The following is a 24,767-nucleotide window of genomic DNA, read 5'->3' as shown; positions in this document are numbered from 1 at the left end:
AAGGTGACGGGCATCTGAAACGTGAGAGCAAAGGCTGCAGCGGAAAAGCAGAAGCTGAGGGAACGGTTGTGTCAAACGAGCGGCCGCTGCTCCAGCTGCAGCGCAGGGTGGACGTGACAACAGCCCCACGCTGCTGTCCCAGCCGCCCCCACAACCGCCTTCCACGGCGGTCACCGGCAGCTCTGTGTTCCAGGAGTGTCGGGGTTAAGCCAGGCTGCTGTGACAGCCACTCACCCCCAACCGGGAGAGAACTGCACGGGGAGAAACTCAGATTGAGATAAACAGAGGTTAATAAATGACAGAACACTAGTACACTACTAGTAAACATATATATAAAACAGACATAAAAGATACTTAAGGCAATTCCTTATGAGCTCTGTGCACACCGAGCACCAGTCCCGGGCAGCAGCACCTGGTCCTGAAGAGCCGATTCCATAGAGAGAAAACAGGAAAATAAGCAGAAAGGCCCCAAGGCCTCTGCGAAACGGCAAAAGGCCAAATTAAATGTCCCAAACAGAACCCCCCGGCTCCAACAGAGAGAACGAAGAACAAGGCGAGAAAGAGCAGAAGATCCCGACTCTCCTTAAATGTGGAGCCCGACGCCAACGGGCTGGAACACTCTGATTGCTCCGTGTGGGTGTCAGTCCAGCTCTGTCCATCCATCCATCCATCCCCTCCCTCGCCGTCTCACACCTCTGCGCAGAGCTCAGTGTCCTTGGTTTTCGGACCAGGGCAATTAAAAACATTAACTCTGTGCTGGGTGCTATCTCTTGTTCTCAAACTAAGTGCAAATAATGAGCTATGGAAAAGAAAGGTTTCTAACTGCATGAAGAAAATTAACCCATTTTCAGTCAAACCGGCACAATGTGTAAAACGCCACCGCAGAGCCCTGTTCACGCTCGCCTTGACTTGGAGGCAGTTCTCGGTGGCACACCTGTTTGGCAGCAAAGCTGTTGTTCAGTGTCTGCGCTGTCAAAGCTGGAAGTTTCTTCTGCATTTTGGCAGAGCCAGCGCCCCAGCGCCCTCGGGCAGCGCGGCCGGCCCGGGAAGAGTTCGCCTCTCACAGCCGGAGACACAAACACTGACACAACAGGCAGGTGTGCGGGGTCACGCGAAGAGAAACGCCACGAGCACACAGGGTAACAATGAAACTCAGTTATAGCTTTATTTAATAACTGGTACAAAGTCCCCCTCAGGCAGAGCCTCCCAGTCCCATTCCCTACCTGAAATGGAGCAGAACGTGAGCGTGACCCTCGGAGGAGCTGGCTCCCAGCCAGTCAGGACAGCTCAACAGTTAAGAAAGGATGTTTTGCTCATCTATCGAGATCTGTGGCAGCCTGACCACTCATCCCTTTTCTCCCGTTAACAGCGAGACCCTGGCGCTCAGCAGGCACCTGCCTCCCGCCCTCTGTGACCCGGCCAGATGGGGAAAGGCAGCAGAATTATGAATTCCACAAGGCATTAAACAGTACCTGCACAGTTCACTGCTCGCACTGCTGACCAGACTCACACTCTGCACCTGCTGGCCGCCACTGACATCCACTGGTACTGCCCGAGCCCCAGTCAGCCCCCTGCCCGGGTGGCAGCAGTGGGGAGCAGCGCTGGCAGTGCAGATTTTGGGGTGTCCACCTGGCGAGGGGCGCTGCTGCCCGTTCCACAACCCGCTCCATGTCACAGACCCACCTGTGCCAGGGCGGAGCAGTGAGCAGTGTGAACTGCATCTGGCCCTTCTGCAGGAGAGGCAGAGGGCCAGAGAGGTGGGCTGGAAGCCAGGGCTGCTGAGTTTAATCCCTTGTACTTGGTTAATAGTGCATCTCGGCTACTGTAAGTTTACTGGTTAATTGCTTCACCCTTTCAGGAGGCAAAGGTAAGAAATCTGCTCCTTAACACACGTACAGAGATGAGACCAAGACAGTATTTCTGACCGTTTGTTCTCCCCACGGCTGCCTGGCGTGCCGAGAGTCCTGGGAACACAAAGACCTTCTGGTGGGTTCTGCGCTCCCGGCACAGCTTTGCCAAGGAGCAGCGCCTGGGGCTCACATCATCACGGTCTTGCTTTCCCACAGCCCACAGATGCCATTCCAACTGCACCACAAGGGTCCTTTAGCAGAAGCACAACTAGAAAGCAATTCTAAACCTCACAAAGCCACAGAAATTATATTTAAATGAACAGGGGAGACAACGGCTGTCATCTGGATTGATATACAGCACAGACAGGAGATGGTATCAACATGTACAGTAACGGGACTTACTAAGACTGCGGAATGTTAACAAGTTTTAAAGAGGCTCCGATGCCAAGGGCATACAGAAAGAACCAAAGTAATGCCAAGTACAGACTACCAAAGGGGTGGCAGCTCAGATGGGCATGCACAAGTTAGAGAGAACAGTTAATGCCATGTTGGATGAAATGCTAAATTCTGAGTGGGTTCAGTGGGGGCAAGTGGAGTTGTCTGAATCCAGAAGACGGGCTCCTGCCTAACAGGACACTTCCATGGTCTGAGGTGCATCCTGGAGGTCAGTTCCTTCTGGGGTTCCAGCACTTCCATCACCATGGTTGCTGGTGTGAGAGCGGCTGCGGACGCTGTCGCCGGAGCCCACGCTGGAGGAGGAGTGAGTACGGGAGCGGATCAGCCTGGTCATGCTGGCTGCTGGCACTGCGAGAGAGAACAAGCGCGGACTTAGAAATGGAGGAAGTTCCTAGGGCAGGTGTCACAGTCACTCAGGTACGTGTCACTGGGTAAGCACAAAGAGCTATACCCTCAGGAAGAAAACTCACTCTTCACTGCCAAATTAAGTCTTTGCACGTCTAAAGCAAGATGCTTAAGGCCCAATTTCAAAAGGTCCAAGGTGAGCAAATGCCAGAAGTGTAACGGATCATTTGCAAGTGCAGTCACGGCGAGAGTCTGTGCAAACCAAGGCAGCTGCTGTACAGATGACCTTTTGAAAGTCAGTCTTGTCACTCTAGAAAACCACAGAGCTGAAGTCATGCAACAATCAACAAAATACAAATGAAAGGTGAGAAACCATAGCGTACACGGCGTACAACGGATCAGCCCAGCCCGCAGCAGGCCAGCAGGACATGCCGAGACACAGCAATGCACCCGAAGAATCATTCAACTCAGAGCACGGGCTTGGGCCGAGGTGGATGCGCAGTTGAAGGTACCTGACTCAGTGCTTAGATGGCTGAGCTGCACGTAAGGGACTGGAGACAACACGAGACAGGGGAAGGGATGAATACAGGAAAGAGCCGATTAGTCGCGGTGTGTGACCAGCAGCCGCGCTGCTCCTGGGATCCCCAGCTACCTTCCCTTCCATGGCCAGCTCACACGCTGCGCTGAAAGCTCCCAGGAGTTGTGAAAACAGCTGCTCATGAGCAGCTTAGAGATGCCAAGCTGACTCAAAAATCCATCAGGGCCAGATCTCTTCAATGCCTTTAGCTGGAAACTGCAACACACCCGGTGACCCTACCTCCCCCCGTACACACCGCAACTGGGGTGTACTCTGTACCTTCAGATACAGAACACAAATGTGCGTCTTTCCTTGAGCTGACAGCATCGGACTTCTGCTACAGGCCTCCTGCAAAGCATTGCCTCCCACCCGCAGCGTCAGCACAGCCAGGTCCCGCTGGGTCAGCCGGTGTGCAGAAGGCACAGAACAGCTGTGAGGAGCTGGCTTGTGCGGTTCCAGAAACCTGCTGATTTGCTTCTCCCCTGTCCTTGAGGAGGCCTCGCTGGCCAAGCTCAGCAATGCCAACACAGTCCTCCAAAGTCGGGAAAACCATTCTGGAACTAGCTACTAATTCTGGAAGTAGAAAATGACCCCCAGTGCTGTGGATCCTATTTGCAAGAGATTTGAGCCCAAAAGCGCTGCTGATGTCCTTGCTCTGATGGGCAGCACTTGCTGACTCTCCAAACACCAGGAACACAAAAGACAGCACTGAAATGCTCTCAGGGAGCTGAGGGAGCCGTCTCACGTGGCACCCTCCTGGGCAGGAGCAGCCCTTCTGACCAGCCTTGGAGAACACCTACTGCGATCTCGTCAGCCACACCCAGCTCTCAGGAAAAGGACAGCTGCTTCTGAGCTGATGTCCGTGAGCTGGCACAGAACTTCTGGCCATGTAGGGGGCATTGGGAGCGTCAGAGCTGGCACGGTGGCCACGGTTAGTGGTTAAGCAGCCACATGAACCAATACCCCACCCTATAACTCCAGCTTTTGAAGGTGCATCATCCATGGAAGGGAACTAACTCCCAGCCCTGGCTCCTGGCAGGCAAGACAGAGCCGTGCAAGGTGCCTGCAAGGGAGTCGGAGCTGCTCCAGTGCACTGCGAAGCCCTTCTCCTGCAGCCCCTGCGCTCGCGAGGACCGAGGGCAGGGAGCGGAACTGCTGTCAGCCCGACACACTCAGGAGACAACGTCTTCTGCCTCCGAGCACATGGAGGAAGCCATAGGGCAGGGCACGCACTGGATCAAACACGGCTCCCTCTGGGCTCCCCACGTGGCTCAGAAGTTACCCAGCTCTGTTCTGCCATTCTGAGATACCGCTTACCCTGCTGAGAGTCTGAAAGAAATCGGTACGTCTGAGGAGAAAGGAAAGAGCTCTCCTGTACCCATCACAACGGTGAGGCTGAAGGTATGCACAGAACATCGCACAAGATTTACCATTCTTGGGAGCACACTTTTCTAGACTGGCACAGACAGACTTACAAGGTTTTACCAACACCAGCAACCAAAATGGGGTTACCACTGCAGCTGCAGTGTGAATTAAACACGTCAGGGAATGACACTGGCTTGCTAAGGCTTGTTAGCACACAGGTTCATTTTCCAGCGTGGATGGATCTCCTGTCAACCGCACTAACTCATGGGTGGGGACACAGATGCCAGTGGGCTCAGATGGACCAGACAGGCTGAGTTCCCCTCACAACAACCCTGTTCCAAACCAGAAAACTCTGTTTGCCACTTACTGTAGCCCATTCCCTGCACAAAGTACTTGAAGGCTTCGGTCAGTTTGCCGGGCTGTGGAAACAGAAAGGGCGGCTTTAGTGCGAGCGGAGCACGGGGCTCTGAGCAGCCCCAGCGGCGTGGGAGCGTCGGGAGGCGTTCCTCACCTGGACCACCTGGGGCAGGCCCCCGCAGTCGGCCATCTGCAACGGGAAACACGGGGGAGGGTGAGCCGTCCTTCCCACCCCAGAGCAACCCCAGAGCCACACCAGCACTGCCCACCCCACCGGGCTGTCTCTAAAGCCAAAGCAAAGCCTGGAGAGAAGTCTTTTGGAAGCCTCTTGCTGAAGGAACCCAGTACCTTGGCCACATCACCAGGCCATGCTCTAGAAGCCCAGGAGTCACTCCCAACATCCATCCCAGCTCCTCTTGCGACTCTTCCCAAACCCGTCACATTGCACGTCTCTAGAGTAGCTGTCTGACACTGTGGAGCCAGGGGTGAGGGTGGGAAGGACTGGTATAAAGCTAAAAAAAGTGATGTTGTTGCTGGCAGAGAGCAGGCCGGAGGCAGAACACCTCTACTAACTCTCAGCAGGTCTTCCCTGCCAGTTGAAGTGACCAGAAATCAGGGATTCAGGGACCCCCTGACAAACTCTTCTCTCCCAAGTCTGGCTCCACACAGGAGAGAACACAGCCCTGAATGAATGTCCAAAAATTCGTAAAGCTGAATGTATGGAACACAAAAACCTACGGTGAGCTGGCATTAGCAAAAATAATGTCTCTGAGCAGGCTGGAATGATTCCAGAGTGGCACTCACCTTCAGCAGTGTAGTTTTGGTTGGGTCAAGACGTGAATTGCATTCAACCTAAAATAAAAGGAGGAAAGAGGGATGTGATACACACAGAAAACTTGAAGGGTCAGATGCAAAATGCAAGGCAGCTGCACCAGAGGCAGTGGCTGTCTTCAGCGATGCGAGCTTCTCTGGGGCCAAGGGCTGAGCGAGAAAGCAGAGAGCACGTAGGAAGAGAACAATGAATGAAAGATGCAGGGAGGAAGGGCAGGTGTTCCCATCCGACAGGACCTTGTTGTGACGAATGTCACTGTTTTGAGATGCTGTGACTTCAAGGGAAATCATCCCCTGGTTTTGGGGATGCATTATGAAAACTGGGAAGCTGGGCAGCCAGACAGGCAAGCCAAGTTCCAGAAGGCCCTATCCCATCCCCAGCTGTGGCTGGGAAGCAATGAGAAGCCTCAGGGATAGTATCCTAGCAAAGTCAAAACTCGGAGAATGTCTCAGACTTCAAGACCAAACAGACTGATGAAGGGCAACAGGCCATGACCAGAAAGGGCCTTGCAGCTGTTCTCCAGGCACAGCTCCTAGGTCCAGGCTACTGCTTTAGGAGACTCCTACACTCTTCCACGGCCTCTTAAGGCAGCTGCTTTTGTTCACAAACCCCCGGTCTCCTCACAATCACTGGCTGAAGCGGAGGAGCAACATCCACCACAACCACACTGCGCTGTGTCATGTGCCTTTTATAACTGCGTTGGGAGGGAAGTGGGTTATAGGTGTCCGCAGAGAACAACAGGAAGGAGATGTTTCTAAGTGTTGCCTTCCCTACGATGCAATGCTTCTGCAGAGCTGTTTGGGACTACCCAGCGCAGGAACTGGCGTCACACTGCTAATTTTTAAACCCCAGGCAGCCTCAGTACAACAGCAAGAGAACAGTAATTCAGGACTTGAACCAAACTGCAGGCAGCAGCCTGGCAGAGCCTGGGGAAAGACTCACGTTCCTGAAAGGGGTTTTCTGCGTCACTTGTCAAGCAAGATGCTTGATGCATTCAGACCCTGCCACTCTCACCTGCAGGGCTGTAAAGCCTCTGGACCCTCAGCTCTCTCACTGGTGGCTGACAGGTCTCAATAGCTGCAGGACTAGAAAAGAGCTTGGGACAAAGGGCCGCTCTCTGTGACTAGTTCTGGGCAAGGTGAGAGCACTGTGGGTGACGCAGGTTTGCTATGTGACTTGTGGGGCTAATGTCATGAAAGAGTTCACGTATACGTACCACTGCTTCCACGGCAGGCGAGTTGTCACCAACCACGAGCAACACAGGGCACCTGGTCAAAACCCAAAACAGAGACGTCACTCACAGTGCATCTGAGGGGTTTCTGGGAAGGTTGAGCTCTGTGAAGCAACAGCCTCATGAATGGTTAACAACAAAATCCCTGCCTGTCACCATACCAGGGTGTTGTTTTGCACTAAATTTTTACATGTATTGTAAATTCTACAAGAACAAATAATATTCAATGTGTAAAACACACACAGCAGGTCATTGACAGAGTGGCTGTGAATTTACACTATTCATTAACAGATCAAGGTAAAAAAGGGTTGGTTAGAGGCCCCACTTTTGTGTGGGGACTAGATGACAAAAATTAGACCAGAGAGGCTGTGAGCCACAGACCTCTGAACCAGTGGAGCACCACCTCTAAGGAGACAGGATCCACATGCAAGTTTACTGGTACAGAGATCTACACTTTCACACACAATATTTATAGAGTCTGTGGATGCCTGTGAGTCACTTGGACACACAGTGCTCTGTGGCTTGTAGTGCCTGCATGACAGAGAGCAGCTCCCATGGCTTTCCGTGGAGGCCAAGCAGGGAAATCCACCTCTTCTAGGTTAGCCAAGGTCCCCAGTGTGTGGCTGCAGACGCCTCAGACATCCCTGGGACTGGCAGGAGTAGAAGCCCGTACAATTTCCAAGGAGCGAAGAGCAGAGCCTGGGCAGCAGTCTCTAGCCCAGCCCAGGCATCCTGCTTTAGCACTGCAGTTCACAGTCTTCATGTGCTCTACATGTTGGAGATAATTTTCCCTTTTTGCTTTCTTGTTTGGAATCTGAAAATTTACTCACACTTCCCCTGAGCTGACTATCACTAGTTCTCTGGTGTCTGTCTGTCCTCAGCTGTGCTCTGCACAGACCAGCCCATGCCAGATGAGTCACTGCCAAGGTGGGAAAACCCCACTGCACTCTGCATTCAGAACCGCTGCTGTCTCTGGGACAACTCTGCAGGTAACTATAACTACTTTCGGCAAGGTGGGCGAAGGCAGTCAGTGGCAACAAAAACCCGCCTCCCTGATTCTTCATGCGAAACAACCAAACTAACAGCTCAGCAATACCGTGACTGCTGGGTAGATAAACTTCTTCCTCTGACCCTGCCTTCTGGAGAATCTCAGTGTGCTCTTAATGCAAGGGCTTCCAGACACCTCTGCCCCATTCCAGCTGACAGCACTGTACCACAGCCCGGGGCTGTCTGAACAGGCTCCCCAGCACTGGGGTCTGTGGGGTTCTTGCTGGGAAGCAGCAACAGCTTTTTTGCTGAAGGGACTGCACAGTAACTGAGACAGGCTGATTCAGGGCAACTTACTTGAGTGTTTTTGCAGTATTTTCATTGATGCCAAGAACTGGCCTCTCAATTTCCAGGTCTCTACGACTGAAAGACAAACCAGAACAATTCTCCATCAGATCAGCAGAGGAAAGCAGCTATCGTGGGAGCATACAAAATCCAAGCAGGAGTGCTGGCTCTGGCACTCAGGTAACAGGTTATTGCTCCCAGTGTCATGCCAGGAGCAGGAGCCCCAGCAGCCACCAGCAAACAGGATCCACGCTCTCATGGCAAGGTTGCTGTGTGCCTGGAGAGATGGTCACCCAGGCATGAGGGCTGAGCTTGGCTCAGGATAATGGCTGAAGACTAGGCTTAGAACAAAGGTTTATATGACATAATATCCAACAGAATAATAATAATACCAATGGAAACAAATCTACAGAGCAGGGAAGCTATGGGAGCAATCCAGCAAGCCAAAAGGTATCCTGTACCTGTTGTATGAGGTGAGGAACAGCTGAAGGTTATCTTGGTTAATGTCCTGCGCGATATGAAGCCTGTATGTTTGGATCAAATCTAGATTTGCCTGCAATTCCTCCTGTAGAAAAGCAGAAGAATTGAAAGCCAGGGAACATTATATTTTTCACAAGAAATGATACTCCTATAAATTCCGAAGCATTAAACTGGCTCCATACATTAGTACCAAGGCTACATGAAATGTCTCTGGGACGTAACTGTTACGTGCCGTATTTCAGTAATGTGACTACACTTTTACAAAGAGCAGTGCACATGCTGCTGCAGGAATACAAAGGTATCTCGAGATGGGGTAAGTTAGCTTCTGAGCCTCAGTAGTGCTTATACAAATCACTGTTTTAGGAAGGTCTTCCAAAGCTTTATAGGTAAGCCCCAAGACCAAAGGAAAATTCAATCCCAACATCCAGCTCTGCAAAGAAACTGCACTCCAATGAGAGCTAGAGACAGACAGAGAGAGAAGGGAATGCAAGGAAGCACTACATATAATGAAGGGGCCTGAAAGCGGGGAGACAACAGCATGTGTTCTAAGCAGGAAGAAGCTCCGTGACTCCTTCCAGGGCTGCTGTGGGTCAGGGATCCATCTGCTGTGTGTCAGCTGGAGTGTGCAGGAGGCCAGATCCCCTCAGTTGCCCAGTGAACATGCTGGTTGCGAGCCAGCAAATCCCAAACAGAAAGCGTTGCTGCATCCAGAGTTTTTAGGAGGGGCTGGTTTGCCTCTGCTGAAACTGAAGGTGAGGCGAAGGGCAGAATGCAGCAGTTCAGCATATGGACACACACAATATCCCACTGTCAACTCCCGGCTGATCCCTGCTCTACCCACAGCCCAAATGCTTCCGCACTGGCTACGGAGAACCGTCTGCCCCTTGTTTCTGCAGTCACCTGGGCAGCACAAAGACAGGTGCTCTAGCACTAGTGCATGGGACACTGCTGCCCTAACATGTCTGAAGACGGGGCAAGTGCAAGGACGTGCAAGCTCCCTGCAGAGTGCAAAGCCCTGATGCAAGCTTGATACACACAGAAGATAGGACTGACTGTGGCAACCCTTATCTGATGGAGCAGAGCTATTTCAGAGCATGTACATATGCAAGTTACAGCTCCATGTGCAGTTGCACGGGCAACATTAACACCTGCAGGGTACTTACGTGTCCAAAGTGATGCGCCAAGACAATATCCACTATGTTGGTTGTCCAACCTGAAAACTGAAGAGTGACCATGAGTGAGGAGGAGGGAGAGTCACTGAAAAATGCAGTTTAATTGCAAATTTCAAAGCAGCTCCTTACAGTAAAGAAAATTACAACCAAACTATTCAAGCAATGTCAGAAACAAACGCCTGAAGCTTGGGAAGGGTGTGCAAGGCTCCAAAGAAGCCTGTGCACACACAAAACACAGCTCTACAGAAACATGGAACCCTGAATAACAGAATAATTAAAAGATCCATTCAAGCTCAGCCAAATGAAGCCTGCAAGCACGTACTAAATCAGAGGAAAGCTGAGTGCTCAACAGCCACTCATCTCCACGCAGGTTACCAGGATTTCTCATTCACAGCTGATCACGCACAGCCCTGCAGAGGCTGTACTACACCCAGACTGAGAATGCAGCAGGGACAGAAAGGACATCTTCCAGTTTTTGCCATAAGCTGACAAATTCCTGTACTCTGTCCTTTTTCTTCTTACTCTACACACTATTCATTAAGCACTGTGGAGAGGAGATGTGCAGGGGAACGAATCTCACCTTGGATGCTGCCCAGTCAATCCAGCCCTTTGCACATGGATCAACATTAATAAGAACAAGTCCCTCCACCAGGTTGGGGTGGTTGAGCTGTGGGGAGAGAGCACAGGCACACTCAGAAGGATGATTCAGCCCACACATTGGTCAACAGTGGGTGCAGCAGCTGGAAACGTTCTTGCAAAGGAAGACAGAGTAAAATGATGACTAAGTGGGGAGCTCCTTCTGTGCTGGGCAGCCAGTGGCCTTTTCAGAGGCTGGCCCAAAGCTGGTCCCAGCCAGACCTGGCTCAATTCAGCTGTTGGCACTGAGGGGCTGGCCTGCAGCTGGAGCAGATCTCAGCAGCGTGTTCTGGAGCAGCCGCAGGTCCTGCTCGGGCTCCCGTGTATCACAGGGCTGTGAGCAGCGACTCTCTGCTCCAGCCTGGCACCTCCAGGAAGGACCTGGACAAACTCTTGTGCCGGGAGAGCATCTCTGGCCACTCCTCAAGGAAAAGGTCATCTCCTAGCAGCAAAAGGCAAGATTTGTCAAATGGCACCCCCTGGATCCCCAGCCTGCAGACACCCCAGCCACTGCTCCAGCCTGGCACACCCAGCACCCTGCAGTTTACTCTGGGGAGTGCGTGGGGAGCACAGGTACAAGATACTTTGAGAACTGCTTGCAAACACAAACCCAGCAATCTAACACAAGCAGAGAACTCTGAGCTCTAGGCTCACTCCAAGGCTGAAATGTTACGTCAGCTCTCCTGCTCTGTTGTACAGATCAGCACCAGTGAAGCAGAAGGAAACAGCTCTGTCCTCAGCAGGAGACTGTCTCCAGTCCAGGTAGCATGGCAAGGGCTTCTGGCACTTCACTGAGCTGAGGACAAAGGCTTATTTGCATGATCTTCTCTCTAGCAAGACAGCAAACTACACAGGATACAAAAGGCAAGGAACAGAGCAAAGCCCAGTGCCTCACACTGGCCCAGACTCAGCACTGACTGGAAAAAATGGGAAGCGGAGAACTTTTTGTAGGAGGAGAAGCTGCATGCTGAAGTGGCTTTAAGAAGCAACAATGGCCTAAATCATCAGCAACTCTGCACTCAACAACCTGAAGCAGACTTTACCGAGAATGTCGCATTTCTGAATGTTTTTTTAACACTATCTCGGAGAGACTAAGGCAAATTCCTGGGGTGCTAAACTACGTCCACTGATTTCACATGCTTATAAACACGCCACTAGGAAAAATGTAGAAGCAAGTATCAAGATAAAGTCAGCACTCTCTTGTCAAATGGTGAAGTGCAAAATCTAGCTCCTTCCAGTGAAAAAGCACATTCCTCATCCGCGTTGGTTCACAGCACATCACCGTGACAAGCACTGGAAACAGTAATGCATCCAGTCTTTGTGAAGACACAAGGCTGGATATTCCTAACAGCCGGGACGGGCTCTGCTGACTCAAAGACATCACAGGACAATCTTTCCACGCCTGGCATAGCTTCAGAGTAACCTCGGCTGCTCCAATTTAACCATCTGGACGTGAAGAAGCTCTCACATGGCTCCCTGCAGGCCTAACTGTAATTACTGCTACTTTGCCTGTGCCCCACAAATGGTCTGTTTGATCAGTGGAAGAGCGCAGCTCCTATCAATCATGAGGAAATGAAGACATACTTACTGCACACTTGCTGAGGATGTAAGCGCCAGCTCCCAGTCCAATCCCAATGAAGCTTTTCAGGCTGAAATATAGGCATTCCGCAATCAGTAAGGCTAACTGAAGCTCACAGCCGAAGCATCCCTAGAGGCAAAGTCTTTCCCCTCTCTACATCCAGCTGTTCACTTATGGCTCATTTTCAAAATGATCCAGCAATGATGCAGCAGTTATAAATTGTCTCGTGTGGCAGACAATGCTCCCAGCGTAAGAACCAGACAGAGTTACACAGGTTAGGAGATGCTCAGGCCTCTCGGGACAACTCAGTGAGCACATCAGATGCTGCAAGCAGAGACAGAGGCAGGTGCTGGAAGGGCTGTATCCCCCTCGCTCACCCCGTTTCCTTTCAGAGACTTACTTCAGGTGTGTCAGAACAGCAGGCAGCATTTCAGCCAGTTCATCCATACTGGGATACTGGTACCTGAAAACCAAGAGAGACTGAAATTAAAACATCTCCAAATAGAGCTCAACAGAGGTTACCTTCCAGTCCTAGCTAAGTGTTGTGGTTTAACCCAAGCTAGCAACACAATCACGATAGCTGCTCACTCACGAGCGACAATGAGAGACAAGGAACATCTGACAGGCATGTGCACAGGTGAATATTTTGCAATGATACATGTATATTCCAGCCAACTGCATGGATCCCATCCCTCAGAGCAAAACTAACATAGAGCTGTGGTGTTTTGGGTAGCCAGACTTGTGTGGGAGGATGGATGGACAGACAGAGCAAGGAACGCCAGCTAGACTGGAGTGTGCTGGGCCCATGCTCAAGTCAGAAAGCTGGTACTAACACTCAGTACTAGTGTGGGCTTTACCCATGCCTCAGTAAGAGAAGAGTTCCCTGAATGTCCTTCAGGAAACCTTCTCTTCTTCCTGTTTCTTCAGCTCATGAAATCTGCCTCCTGCTACACTCGGCATGGCTTAAACTGGGTGCTTCCCCAGTCCAGCCCACACCTGGAACAAGGAGGGTGTCTGCAGAGCTCTTACCCCGACGGGAAAGGGGGAGCTCCTTCCTGCTGGCCTGGTGCATCCACGTGGCACACAGCAAAATGCTGAGTGATCTCTTGCATGTCTTCAAAGTTAAAGAATGCATTAAAACAGGATTTGTCTACAACAACAAGAAGAAGAAATGAGACATTTCCTGAAGTTTTATTGCAATCCACCCTCCAAACACCATGAGAAACACATGCCTGAGCCCAGCCCCACGGCTGAGTCTGCGGGGCAGCGGATGCTGGGTGACACACGCTGCTGTGCCCCCAACTGCAAGGCAGTGGCGAGGCCCAGCAACGTAACCACTGTGCCACGGGCGCAGACAACTGACAGCCCAGCAGGCATGCCCAGGAAAACAGGGCCTTGCAGCACTCAGGTACTCACAGCACACACTGAGGAGCACCTGTGTGAACATACCAGCACATGTTGGCTGGGAAGACGTGGGAAGAGCAACTGAGCCCACAAACATTACACTGCTTCTGCAGCCTTGCAGGAGGGACTTGCTCACCTGCCCAGCATTCAAGGAACGGATGCCTTGTGGCAGCTCTGTCACACAGTGCAACAAGTCAGCTAGGGCACTACCGCATGGTGGCTGGATGTATTTCCACCTTTCTGCTTTGGCCCTACCTTTCAAGGGCTGCTGGAATGGACAGGGCTGTGCTGCATGCTCTCTCTCCTACAGACCTTTATCTTTTTACCCTGAATGACCTGTCCCATCTCAGTTCCAGGCCAGTCCCACTGGTCCCCACACTCAAAAGCAAATACCATGAACAACCACTTTTTCAGGGTCCTGGGAGTGCAAGAGCTTACGGTTGAGGCCAATATCATGGTATGTGAGGATGACAGGTCTCTTCCCCTTGGGTGTGCCCCGCATGGTGACATGGACCACTCCAAAGGCTGTCTCAATGTCATGTTCCTGCAGAGAGAGAAGAAGGAGCCTCAGTGTTACGTGTGCTACAGGGAACACTAACGGAGGGCCAGCAGCAAGGGCCTCCCCCACACTCTAACATCTCTCTCTTATCCACAGCTGGTGGCTCAGTGGCTCTTGAAACCTGCGACCCGGTCAAATCTCCCTCTCCAACGACTGCCATAAGCAGGCTGCTTTTGTACAGATTTGTGAAGGCTTTGGGGCTGAGTCTTCCCGTGACCACGATCTCATTTCAATGGCCTTTAGTGACATTGCTTCACTGCAGCAGAAGCCGGATGTCGTGTCCATGTATCTTTAGGGGTTCACGGCACCACGAATGCAGCTCCATTTCCACAGCCAAGCCCTCGCTTCCCCGCTGCCATCCCTCCCTCCCCGCCAGCCCACGGGTCTCTTCTCAGTGTTCTGGGAGCGTCCTGTCTGCGTGCCAGGGGACACAGCAACGTCCAAGAGGCTGGCAGCAGCTCCAGCCCCTGTGGAACATGGACCAGAGCATTTTGGAAACAGCACGACAACACGGAGCAGGCAGGTGGCTGGGACAGCAGAGACCCAGGCTCCGCAGATCCAGGCACTGGCTGCCTGGCAGGTTGTGCCCATCCACAGGGGAGCCGGTGGCAGCTTTTCCTTTCTACAGCATTAAAAATGAAAGATACAGATCCACATGTACCTGTTGTTCCAGGCTGCCTGTCTACTGCAGCCCCACATTGGCCATTTGGCCAAGAGCCCATCAGATCTTGACCACGCTGCCGCACTAACGTCCGCTGTTCGTCACCCCAGGGACAGCTGAGCTCTGTGCCTTAACCAAACACCTTTGTTCCCTGCTGCTAGGTGTGCTGATGTGACAGTAAAACACCCCTAGGCTCCTCCAGCAGCTGGCACAGACATGGGAGGTTATCCTGGCTGCCAGCTGGGTATCAGTGGAACTGCTTCATGACCTGTTTCATGATTATTTGCCTCCAAAACTACATTCCTTTTCCCAAGCCGAATATTGAGGCCTTTTTGCACTGTGCCTGGCAAGAGGACCATGAGGCCTCTAGGTACCTCTCCAGTACCGAAACAGAAGCCGCAAGCTCACAATCATGAACACAGAAGTGCCCACAAAGTTGTCTGGGTTTCACTAAAAGAGCTGCAAACACATTCAGACAAAGACGGATCTGGGATAACTACGGACTTTGGAAAAGCTGCGGAGATGGCAGTCAGGCTGGGTACACAAAGTCATCTATAAGTCCTTTCTCTCAGCTACAGAAAACAAAGACATGCTCTGACTTACTGTGTAAAAAGCACCAACTATTTTCTTGATATGAAAAAAAATTTCTGCTTCGGGAATACCCTCATGGTTCAGCCTGAAGACAGAACATTAAAATCTCAAAACTATTTTTTACTGCTTTACTCAAAGCATGTGTTCTTTTCTTCTTTTTTTTTAAACAGCAATTTCCAACAGCCTGAAAGTGATTAGACCAGATTCAGGCAGTACCTGAGAGTACCTGGCTTGTAGCACGTCAGAAATTCACCTTGCACCTCCTTTCTGGGCACTCCCAAGGGCTGGATGTGGGCCAGACTGATATAGTTCTTGCAGTGACAGATCCTCCTCCCCCCAGCTGTACTTCTTTTCAGGGTCCTGGAAGCCTCTTGGCTTCCCTCAGGAGTGCAGCAACGGGAGCAAACTGCCATGGCCAAGTCACCTGAGGTGGCCTGAAGCCTTCTCCAGCTTGGCTTTGAGGGATAAAACAGCATCTCTGACTTTGCCCTTGTCCTCAGAAAGGAGCTGGGTTTTACTTGCACACAGCTGTTGCATCGTGCATGTGAGAAGCTGGAGCACCCACAAAGCAGCAGAGACCTGGGGGGCAGGCGAGAGAACACGGCAGGTGAGGCTCTATCGCCTGATGCTCCCCTGGCTCCCCTCTCCTAGGCTGTGGGCCCAGGCACCGTGCACAGGTAGGAAAGGACCGGGCTGGGTGCCAGGTGAGCCTGGGTGCAGGCAGCAGCGCTGGGTGCGGGCAGCAGCGCTGGGTGCGGGCAGCAGCGCTGGGTGCCAGGTGAGCCTGGGTGCGGGCAGCAGCGCTGGGTGCGGGCAGCAGCGCTGGGTGCCAGGTGAGCCTGGGTGCGGGCAGCAGCGCTGGGTGCGGGCAGCAGCACTCGGTGCCAGGTGAGCCTGGGTGCGGGCAGCAGCGCTGGGTGCGGGCAGCAGCGCTGGGTGCGGGCAGCAGCGCTGCCACCCCTGCTGCAGGGTGCACAGGGCAGCCCAGGGCACGGCCTCCTCTCCTGAGCCTTCGGAAACCACCGGGCTCTGCCCCGGCTCTCCAGGCTGCTCTGCTGAGCTGGGCACAGTCCTGGTTCACACTCCAGCTGGACACCTTGTGCAGCCAGAGCAGCAGCTCCCATTTTAGTGCTCTCCAAGTCTGCAGGTGTTAAGGAGTCCTTTATCAAAAGTGGCATCTTTTGGACGAGGCCAAGGTGGCGACTGGCAGCGCACCGTGACATGCAGCCAACTCATGGCAGGGCCCAGCGAGCGCCAGAGCCTGCAACCCCTGGCTGTGCATCCCTACGCGTCCGAGCAAACCAAGCAGCTGAACGGCATGAGAAGCAGGTCTCTCTGCCAGCTCTGGCAGTTGTTGGGTCTCTTCTATAAGCAGCTTTAATTCACTGGCCTGGCAGGAAACTATCCAGCTGCCTTTTATTATGTTGTTGTTTTTTTCTAATCTTATTGGTGAGATCTCTGCCAGGTCAGTGAGTTAAGGAGCTCACTGCAAGGTCTGGTAAATGCTGCTTCTGGCTCAGAGCCCGAGGGGAGCGCACCGGGTGGAAGAAGAAATAACCCTGCCCTGAGCATGAGGCCAGTTAAACTGAGTGACGGCTCGTGAAGCTGCATCTCCAGAGGAGCAGGGAGGGTTTTATAAGCTGCAGCAAAAGGTCAGCTATCAGAAAAACACAAAACCAAACTGAGCCAACAGTGAGAAAAGCACAGAAATCAATAAACAACATAATGATTTTTAAAAAGTGTCTCTTCCAGATTTACGTTCAAATTTACTGGTAAGGTCACACATTCTTCCACTAGGCAGAATATTGGACAAGGTACTAGAAACAGCACCACTCACCTCTCTTCAGGGCTGTTGTTCAAGCACCTCAACATGCTTCATACTGCAACACCCTGCATTTTTGTTTTCTGAAGTTGAGCTTGCGTCTTAGCTCTCTAGTAGGGAAGGAAACAAGTTTCCTTGAGCTAAAAATCAATCCTTGCTCTCCTTCTTACTTTGACTTTGCAGATTTTGTAAACTGTGAGTTGGGGAAATGAGACAGTTTGTCAGTAAGACTTTTCTTATGTCACCACTGGGCACCAGCCCAATCTGAAGGGCACTCACCTGGCTACTCCTTCAGCCGCATTAGTGATTCCAACACAGGGAACATACGCTGAAGAGGGAAGCAACCTGAGAAATCCCATCTTTAACAAATCTCAGCGAGCAGCACTTCAAAAATTTAAATGCTAAATCTGCAAATTTCTTCCTCTGCCCTTGTACAGTGGCAAAGCCTTAGGCTGGGAGTGCTTGAGGTTATTCCTTTGTTATCTTGCTAGTTTCAGCAAGGTGGAAATCCTCCTCCTGGGAGGCAGCTTCTTTCCTCTGCTTCCTCTGGCTAAAGCCCGTTACGTTTTTAAGGCTTTTTTCCAAGCTCTACAAAGCAAGTACCAGACACTACCTTAGAGATAAGTGTTTCTACGTTCACTTTTTCAGCTACACATTGCAAGATGAGGCAGATCTCCTTGTCAAGATTACCTGGAGAGATGAGACTGAGTTTTACCCCTAGCTTCCCTACAGGTTCTAAGTCCATTTTTCCAGTGAACTTTATTTTATCTGCAACTTTGCCCTGTAGCTTTAGGGCTTTTATCTTGACCTATGATTGCAAAGGACAAAAACATTTTCAGACATCACACAATTACAGCACACATGACTTCCCTGTCACCGCTTTTCTCCAAAACAGCTCCCTCCCACATACCAAAGCCAAAGGACAGCACGAGGCGGATGCTGAAGGCAGCGCTGAGGTACCACCGGTTACTGCAGGGCGGCAATAAACTGTGGCAGATGCTCTTTGTTAACCCCCTGTCCCCCTCCCTAAGGAAAGGTAACAGGAGGAAAAGGGAGACTTACAAATTGGAAAGTTAAAAATGCTTCACTAATGCTACTAATAAATAGCGAAAATAATACAGAATATACATCTGGAATAGTGTCCAGCTGTGGCCCCTCAGTTCCAGCAGGACAGGGAACTGCTGGAGAGAGTCCAGCGCAGCCACCAAGATGCTGGAGGGAGTGGAGCATCTCCCGTGTGAGGAAAGGCTGAGGGAGCTGGGGCTCTGGAGCTGGACAAGAGGACACTGAGGGGGGACTCATTCATGGGGATCAGTATGGAAAGGGGGAGTGTCAGGAGGATGGAGCCAGGCTCTTCTGGTGACAACCAGTGACAGGACAAGGGGCAATGGGTGCAAACTGCAACACAGGAGGTTCCACTTGAATTTGAGAAGAAACTTGTTCCTGGTGAGGGTGGCAGAGCCTGGCCCAGGCTGCCCAGGGGGTTGTGGAGTCTCCTTCTGTGCAGACATTCCAACCCGCCTGGACACCTTCCTGTGTAACCTCATCTGGGTGTTCCTGCTCCATGGGGGGATTGCACTGGATGAGCTTTCCAGGGCCCTTCCAACCCCTCACATCCTGGGATTCTGTGATTCAAAACCAATCTCGAATTTCCCGGGGTGGAGCAGTGGCTGCAGGACAGGTACCCAGAAGTCCTGGGCTGGATCCGGCAGGAAACTGGAACTGGATTCAGGGATGCAGGATCTGGAACCAGGCCTGGGATTGCAGGCAGAACTGGCAGGGTCCTCTTCAGATGCTGGTCATGGTCAAAGAGAGTGAGGCCCTCGTGATCTCCCACTTTTATAGGGTGAATGACGTGTATGGGATGGAATACTTGGCCAGTTTTAGTCACCTGCTCTGTCCAGCCCTCCTTGCAAATACACCCCTCTCACTTATGGGACATGCAAAATTTATCAGCAACCTTGGCTGCCATAGCAATAAGTCTAAACCTGGGGGTCTTCTGCATATCATTGCTACCATTATCAGCTCTGGAGCCAACAGTGTCTGAAAAACATGCAGCCGAATTCAGAAAAGTGTAGTTACTTAGAAGAACTGAAAGGAAAATTCACTGAAAGAGAACTGGTTTGTTTTAAACAAAACCAGCACACACACTTAAGACGGCAACAAAAGTCTCTACATTTACAAGATACAACTTCTACCTCGAATCGGCAAAAAAAAGTTAATACTTCATTCCATCATTACTGGTTCATGACTCTTCCAAACACGAAGGAGAATTAATCCACGTGCAATGGGTACCGGGGTACGCTGCGAGAGAACAGCAGCTCTGCAGGCTGCACCCTCTGCCCTTGCCAAACGTGCTTTCTTCACATCCTTCTTGCAGATACGCCTTCCCAGCCGGCCACCCAGCAACACGTCCTGCCTGTGTCACACTGCCTCCAAAACCACTACCCTACCCGCCTGCAATTCTGCATATTCTCTCCTGGTATTTGCCCACTGCTCATGTAGAAATGTAGTGTTGGAAAGTATCAGAGACGTGCCACCTTCTCAGACACTGGCCTGCTTTGTTCCCATCTCTGCTCGGGCCAGCTCTGACGTGTTGCAGCAGTGCAGCTTGAATGGGGATTGAGGGATTGGCGCCTTGCAGGTGTCCAGCCCCAGCTATGCCTGCACACTGACCTGGTCCATAGTGCAGGGAAGCGGTGATGGGTGAAGGCAGGTGGGAAAGATGTGGCCAGGAGACAGCCAGATTTTAAAAACTGGGCATTCTGCAAAATGAGGGAGATGAATGCAAGAGAAGATGATGATCTGCAGCTGTGTTTTGAAAAGCTTGATCAACTTTAATTTTCGCTTTGGGACTGGAAACTTTATCAGAGGTTTCTCTGAAGAGATTTTATCTTCTGCCCTTACTTGTACAGTAGGTGAAAAACAAACTGCAGCTGCAGACGATTTGCTGTAAACGGGGACTCGGGAGCACAGGCACCCTCGCTGGTCGTGGGCACTGAGCTCATGACGCAGACGAGTGCTGCTGGGGGCACAGAGCGGGGGCCGAATCCTGTGCAGGCAGCTGCTATCGATTAGAGCAAATAAGCTGGGAACCATCACTTCAAAAAACAGCAGTTCCCTCAGGACACAGATGAGAAGAGCAGTGATGGAGGAGGAGGTATGGAGACCAGGTGCAGTTGGTCAGACCAAAGGTCCAGCTTGCCTCCGAGTTTGACTTCCAAAGTGTGTGCTCGTGGAAAAATAACACAGAGCAAGCATGTGGTGATACTTCCTCAAACACCTGCATCTTGTAATAGTTGCCCTTCATCTTCCCAGCCTCCAACAATCTGCAGGTCAACACAGAATTCCTGAATGGAAGGTGTGGTCTTCACTTGGACTGTTCTGAGAACTGGGCAGTCACCCCCTGCTTCCTCCTCCTTTGGCATCTGCCTCACCCTGTGACCAGAAAAGCCGAAGCTTAACAATGTGCAGGGTGAAAAAACACTTTGCTCCCCACCTTCTATCTGCTGGTTCTGCATGAGATCCCCCAGTCCTTGGTTTGGAAGATGGAGAACAACTGATCCCGCTTCCACAGCCCACAGCAGTGATGACCTAAGAGCTTGCTGCGATTCCCCTTCACGTGCCCTTGCTGGGCCGATGTGCTCTGATCTGGCCGGTCCTGGTACAACAGCTTTTTCCCGACCATACTGTTGTTCTCCAGAACTGTCCCGTTGTGCTCCGTCCTTTCTGAGACGAGGGGGCTGGCAGCTTGTCAAACACACGTGGGCGTTCTGTGGATTTACATGGTAGCACAATGAGGTTGCTTTGTTCTCTGTTCCTGATAAAAAATAATTGATTTGTGTTGTTGAAAGCCATGAGCCGCGAGTTGACATTTTCCCTCATCTCTCGCAATGTTAAGGTCTCGTGCCTCTGGGTTATTTATCATCAGCCCTGAGCCCACCCTTTTACATTCCGCCGTAGGATGGTTTTACTCACCATAGTGCATCACACCTTACGTTCACCCAAAGGCAGGTAAAGTTTGCCATTGCACTTGCCATCACTTTTTCCAGATAATTTAATAGTAAATTGAAGCAGCACAAGTCCCAACACAGATCCCCAAGGTGCTCCTCTAGTGACCCCAAACAACAGTGAAAATAATGCTGCTTCTTTTTTTTCCCTTTTTTAACCAATATTTCACCCATGAAAGGACCTCCTCTCCAACCGCATAGCCACCTAAGTCCCTTAAGACATACGTCTTAGGACCCTTTAGATAAGGGGTCTTGTCTTTTGGAAATCCAAGTAGGCTGCGTCAACTGAATTTTTTTTTATATGGTTACTGACTCCTTCAAAGAATTCGAACAGTTCTGCAGAGCAGGACTCCTTCCCTTTACAGAAAACACGATGACCCTTTCCCAGTATTAATCCGTGTAATTCATCCACTATACTCTTGCTGGTTTTATCAGTGTCTGGTACAGCAGGTCAGTGAATTCCCAGAACGCCTCTGCGAGTGGTTTGTAAAATTGTCTTACAGGGGAAGCACCGCAGTCCTTGGGCACCATGGCAGCTGCAACAGAGGAGCACAACCTTTCACTTAACAACTCAACTATTCCATTTTTGAACTCATTTAAAACTCCTGGGTGGATACATCCAGTCTCAGCAACTTGCCATGAAAGTATATACTTTATCTTTTTTACAGCCACTGCAATAGGCATTGCGGTTTAAGGGAAGGTCTCTGCTGACTCCTCACAAAGAACATTCCAGCAGGGTAACCCCCGTGAGCTGCTCTTTGCAAGCCTGCGTGCAGCAAAAAACATCTTCCCTGAGCGCTCCTTTTGGAGCCTGAGCAGCCAGCAGCACTCTCCAAACTCTCATGTGGTTCCATTTCTGATAGGTCTGAAACATGACTGTTCTTTTTTTCCCTTTGCAAGTCATCTCTTTTGCCTGCTTTGTTCTGTCTGTATATTTAATCTGCTAGGGTTTATAACCTTTTCCATTTTCTCCAGCTTTTTGAAAAATGCTTTTTTGCTTGCAATAGCCTCCATGCCCTTCTGTTTAGTCATGCTGGCTTCCCTGCACCATTTCTCATGTCCGCTGTGATAGATGGTGGGCATTTGCTCTCTGCTTTGCTTATTTTCAATAAGCTCCACTTCTGTGCAGTCCTTGTTTTGAATTCTGAGTGCAAACCCAATGAAGTTGTGGTTGTTTTTGTTTTGTTTTTTACCGAGAATGTTGATCTGGAGCAGCTCTTTGAAGACGCTGTTTTGAACACGTTTCTCTGCCCTTCTCAGAACCACACCGATGATGGCTGCTCCTCGCTGGGGCTCCCTAACCTGCTGCTCCAGAGAAGTTCGTGGCTAAAACTGAGTATTGGTGTCGTGTCCCACAGCCACCTCTGTCTGACACGGCACAGCTGAAGTTTCCTACCCTTGTCCTGCTGTCCAGCCTTGTGGCTTCTCTGATCACCATCTTGGGCACTCACACAATTACAGACAAAACCTGCGTTTCTTATTTAGGCCTGAGATTTCAGTCTAAGGGGAACCCAAGTTATTCAGTGACATTGGTTAGAGCCAAATCAGACCAATAAGCTTCCTTTAACATCCTGCATCCACCCTCTCCTTCCTGTGCACTGTATCCAGGTATTGGTGTCCACTGTCACTGATCTCCACGAGGAACCTCAACATTCTTCTGTGACCTCAGACAAGAATACAGAAACAAAAGAAAACTGAAATTTTGGGTGCAACTTCTTACAGATTGGCTAAGTTGATGATGAAGTGCTATCAAAAAGAGTGTTTCTCTCGTCCCTCTGCTCTGCCCATGTCCAGTGAGAGAGCCCATGTCTTGGCAGCAGGGGAGCAGGGCTGGGTTTGTATCCCACTACACTGGGAAACCAAAGGAACCGACCCTGCGGCCACGGGATCTCTCATTCGGACGGAAGTTGAGCACTGCGAGTGCATACGGTAGCAGCAGCACCGACCTATCCTGTAAGATACACTGTCAGGTAGGGGTTGGGCAGAAGAACAGGCAGTAGCCAGAGAAAGGCCACCAGTGCTACCAACCAACTCTGAAAGCCCTGTGATTATTCCTAAACACTTTATGATCCCAGCTCCTGAGAATCACTGCTCTTAGTCAAAGAGCCTTACACTTTTGAAAAGGGAATGTGTGTGAACCATAAACACTCGACAGCTGAAGGTGACACGACACAACCTAACAACAGCTTTTAAACATTCGAGATTAACCTCAGGCAGGAACTGCCGGGAGGTCTTCCTTGTGGGGATTTGCAGCACATGAGACTGGGGCATTATCCTATTTGGCCTTCACATCTTTGAATGATTCTTAAACCGCAGAGGAAAACACAAACACAACTATGAGTGCCAAGGTCTACATTTACCGCGGGACTGATCACGGGAAGAAGTGGGGCCAGGTGGCCAAATGTTCAAACTGGGGACTCATCCCTGACTGCCACCCTCTGCCTTTGGCCAGGAAGGGAAATGAGAAGCAATGACAGAGCCACTGACAGGTCACACAGAACATTTCCCATGTGAAGAAAAAACATTTCTGAGTGAAGAAATGAGCAGCCAGCAGCAGCTCCAGAGGTGCTAATGCCCTGAGCTCCAGAGACTCCGAGGCAGCAAACGGGTACCTGGGGCTGGACTGCAGCGTCCCAGCTCCGTCCCTCAGCTCCAGCTCCGAGTGCGATCCAGCACTTCAGTTTTAAAAGTTATTAAAATCTGAAGCAAACCATTTGTTTCACAGTAGGAATGATTACAGATGAGAATTCATGTTACTGGTGCTTTTCATAACTAATTCATTAAGCTTCTTTTATTGGCATGACCAGATGAGTTTTACTCTCGATGTGAAGCTGCTCAAAGTTCAAAATTAATTCCCTAGAAAAAGTGAGAATTGATGTAATTTGGAGACCAACTATAGAGAACACATTTGCGAAATCCCTTCAATTGATTTTTTTTTAACTATTCAAAACCGGCAGAGCACATGGCGGGAAGGTGTCTGTTGTTCACATTCTGCTCAGGCTTGTCGAATGTCTGTACTAGTAGAGGGCTAGAAACATCCCAAAAAACCTTTCAGCTTAAGGACACCAGGTCCTAGTTCAGCTAAGGCACAGAAAATTGCCACTGCTGCTTTGCTATGAGGTGACGAGACACAGATTACTCAGGTCAGGTGTTGCCCTTTTTCAGTGATACTGTACTTACAGCTATTATTTACTTTATGTCATCTTTGCCAGTCTTGGCAAAGGTGGAAAACAACTGCCACATGCTCCTTGGGCACCTTATCACAGCTCCTAACCATGGAGAGATTAAAGCAGAGATTCCATTATCTTGCTCTTTGCGACAGCTGCCCTCAAATTTCTACACGTATCTAAAACGCCACCACAAACTATGCCTATAAGTTAAGAAAAAAATATTGTAAGACTGTAAAACGTCACCAGCTGGTAACTCTTACCATGACAGGACCACCGACCTTAATGCAGTTGGGAGGTGAGCACTTACCACCTCCTCTCTGTGCAAAACTATTTTGGAA

At 50.7% G+C, this 24,767-nt stretch overlaps 1 protein-coding gene across 4 annotated transcripts in view; it reads right to left on the bottom strand.

The window, feature by feature from the left end:
* Nucleotides 1–1,140: 1,140 nt before the first annotated feature.
* The window catches only part of NDRG3 (NDRG family member 3), a 61,143-nt gene continuing 37,516 nt past the window's right edge, over nucleotides 1,141–24,767 (bottom strand). For 3 of the 4 annotated variants that reach the window (XM_065032642.1, XM_065032643.1, XM_005514638.3), the window contains exons 4-16: nucleotides 14,055–14,160; nucleotides 13,242–13,362; nucleotides 12,613–12,675; nucleotides 12,222–12,282; nucleotides 10,578–10,664; nucleotides 9,989–10,045; nucleotides 8,807–8,910; nucleotides 8,358–8,423; nucleotides 6,999–7,050; nucleotides 5,755–5,802; nucleotides 5,105–5,140; nucleotides 4,961–5,012; nucleotides 1,141–2,654 (exon numbers count right to left, since the gene is read on the bottom strand). In XM_065032642.1, coding sequence (XP_064888714.1) covers nucleotides 2,476–2,654; nucleotides 4,961–5,012; nucleotides 5,105–5,140; nucleotides 5,755–5,802; nucleotides 6,999–7,050; nucleotides 8,358–8,423; nucleotides 8,807–8,910; nucleotides 9,989–10,045; nucleotides 10,578–10,664; nucleotides 12,222–12,282; nucleotides 12,613–12,675; nucleotides 13,242–13,362; nucleotides 14,055–14,160 — 1,032 coding nt within the window. In that variant the 3' untranslated portion in view covers nucleotides 1,141–2,475. Of the gene's footprint in view, nucleotides 2,655–3,163; nucleotides 3,203–4,960; nucleotides 5,013–5,104; nucleotides 5,141–5,754; nucleotides 5,803–6,998; nucleotides 7,051–8,357; nucleotides 8,424–8,806; nucleotides 8,911–9,988; nucleotides 10,046–10,577; nucleotides 10,665–12,221; nucleotides 12,283–12,612; nucleotides 12,676–13,241; nucleotides 13,363–14,054; nucleotides 14,161–24,767 lie in introns of all 4 variants that reach the window. The other variant, XM_065032641.1, reaches the window with a different exon arrangement.

The sequence above is a fragment of the Columba livia genome, chromosome 16 (assembly GCF_036013475.1).
Source record: "Columba livia isolate bColLiv1 breed racing homer chromosome 16, bColLiv1.pat.W.v2, whole genome shotgun sequence".
In the NCBI taxonomy this organism is placed as follows: Eukaryota; Metazoa; Chordata; class Aves; order Columbiformes; family Columbidae; genus Columba; species Columba livia.
Note: the sequence above shows the minus strand (reverse complement) of the source record. Positions and strands in the feature narration are given on the sequence as shown.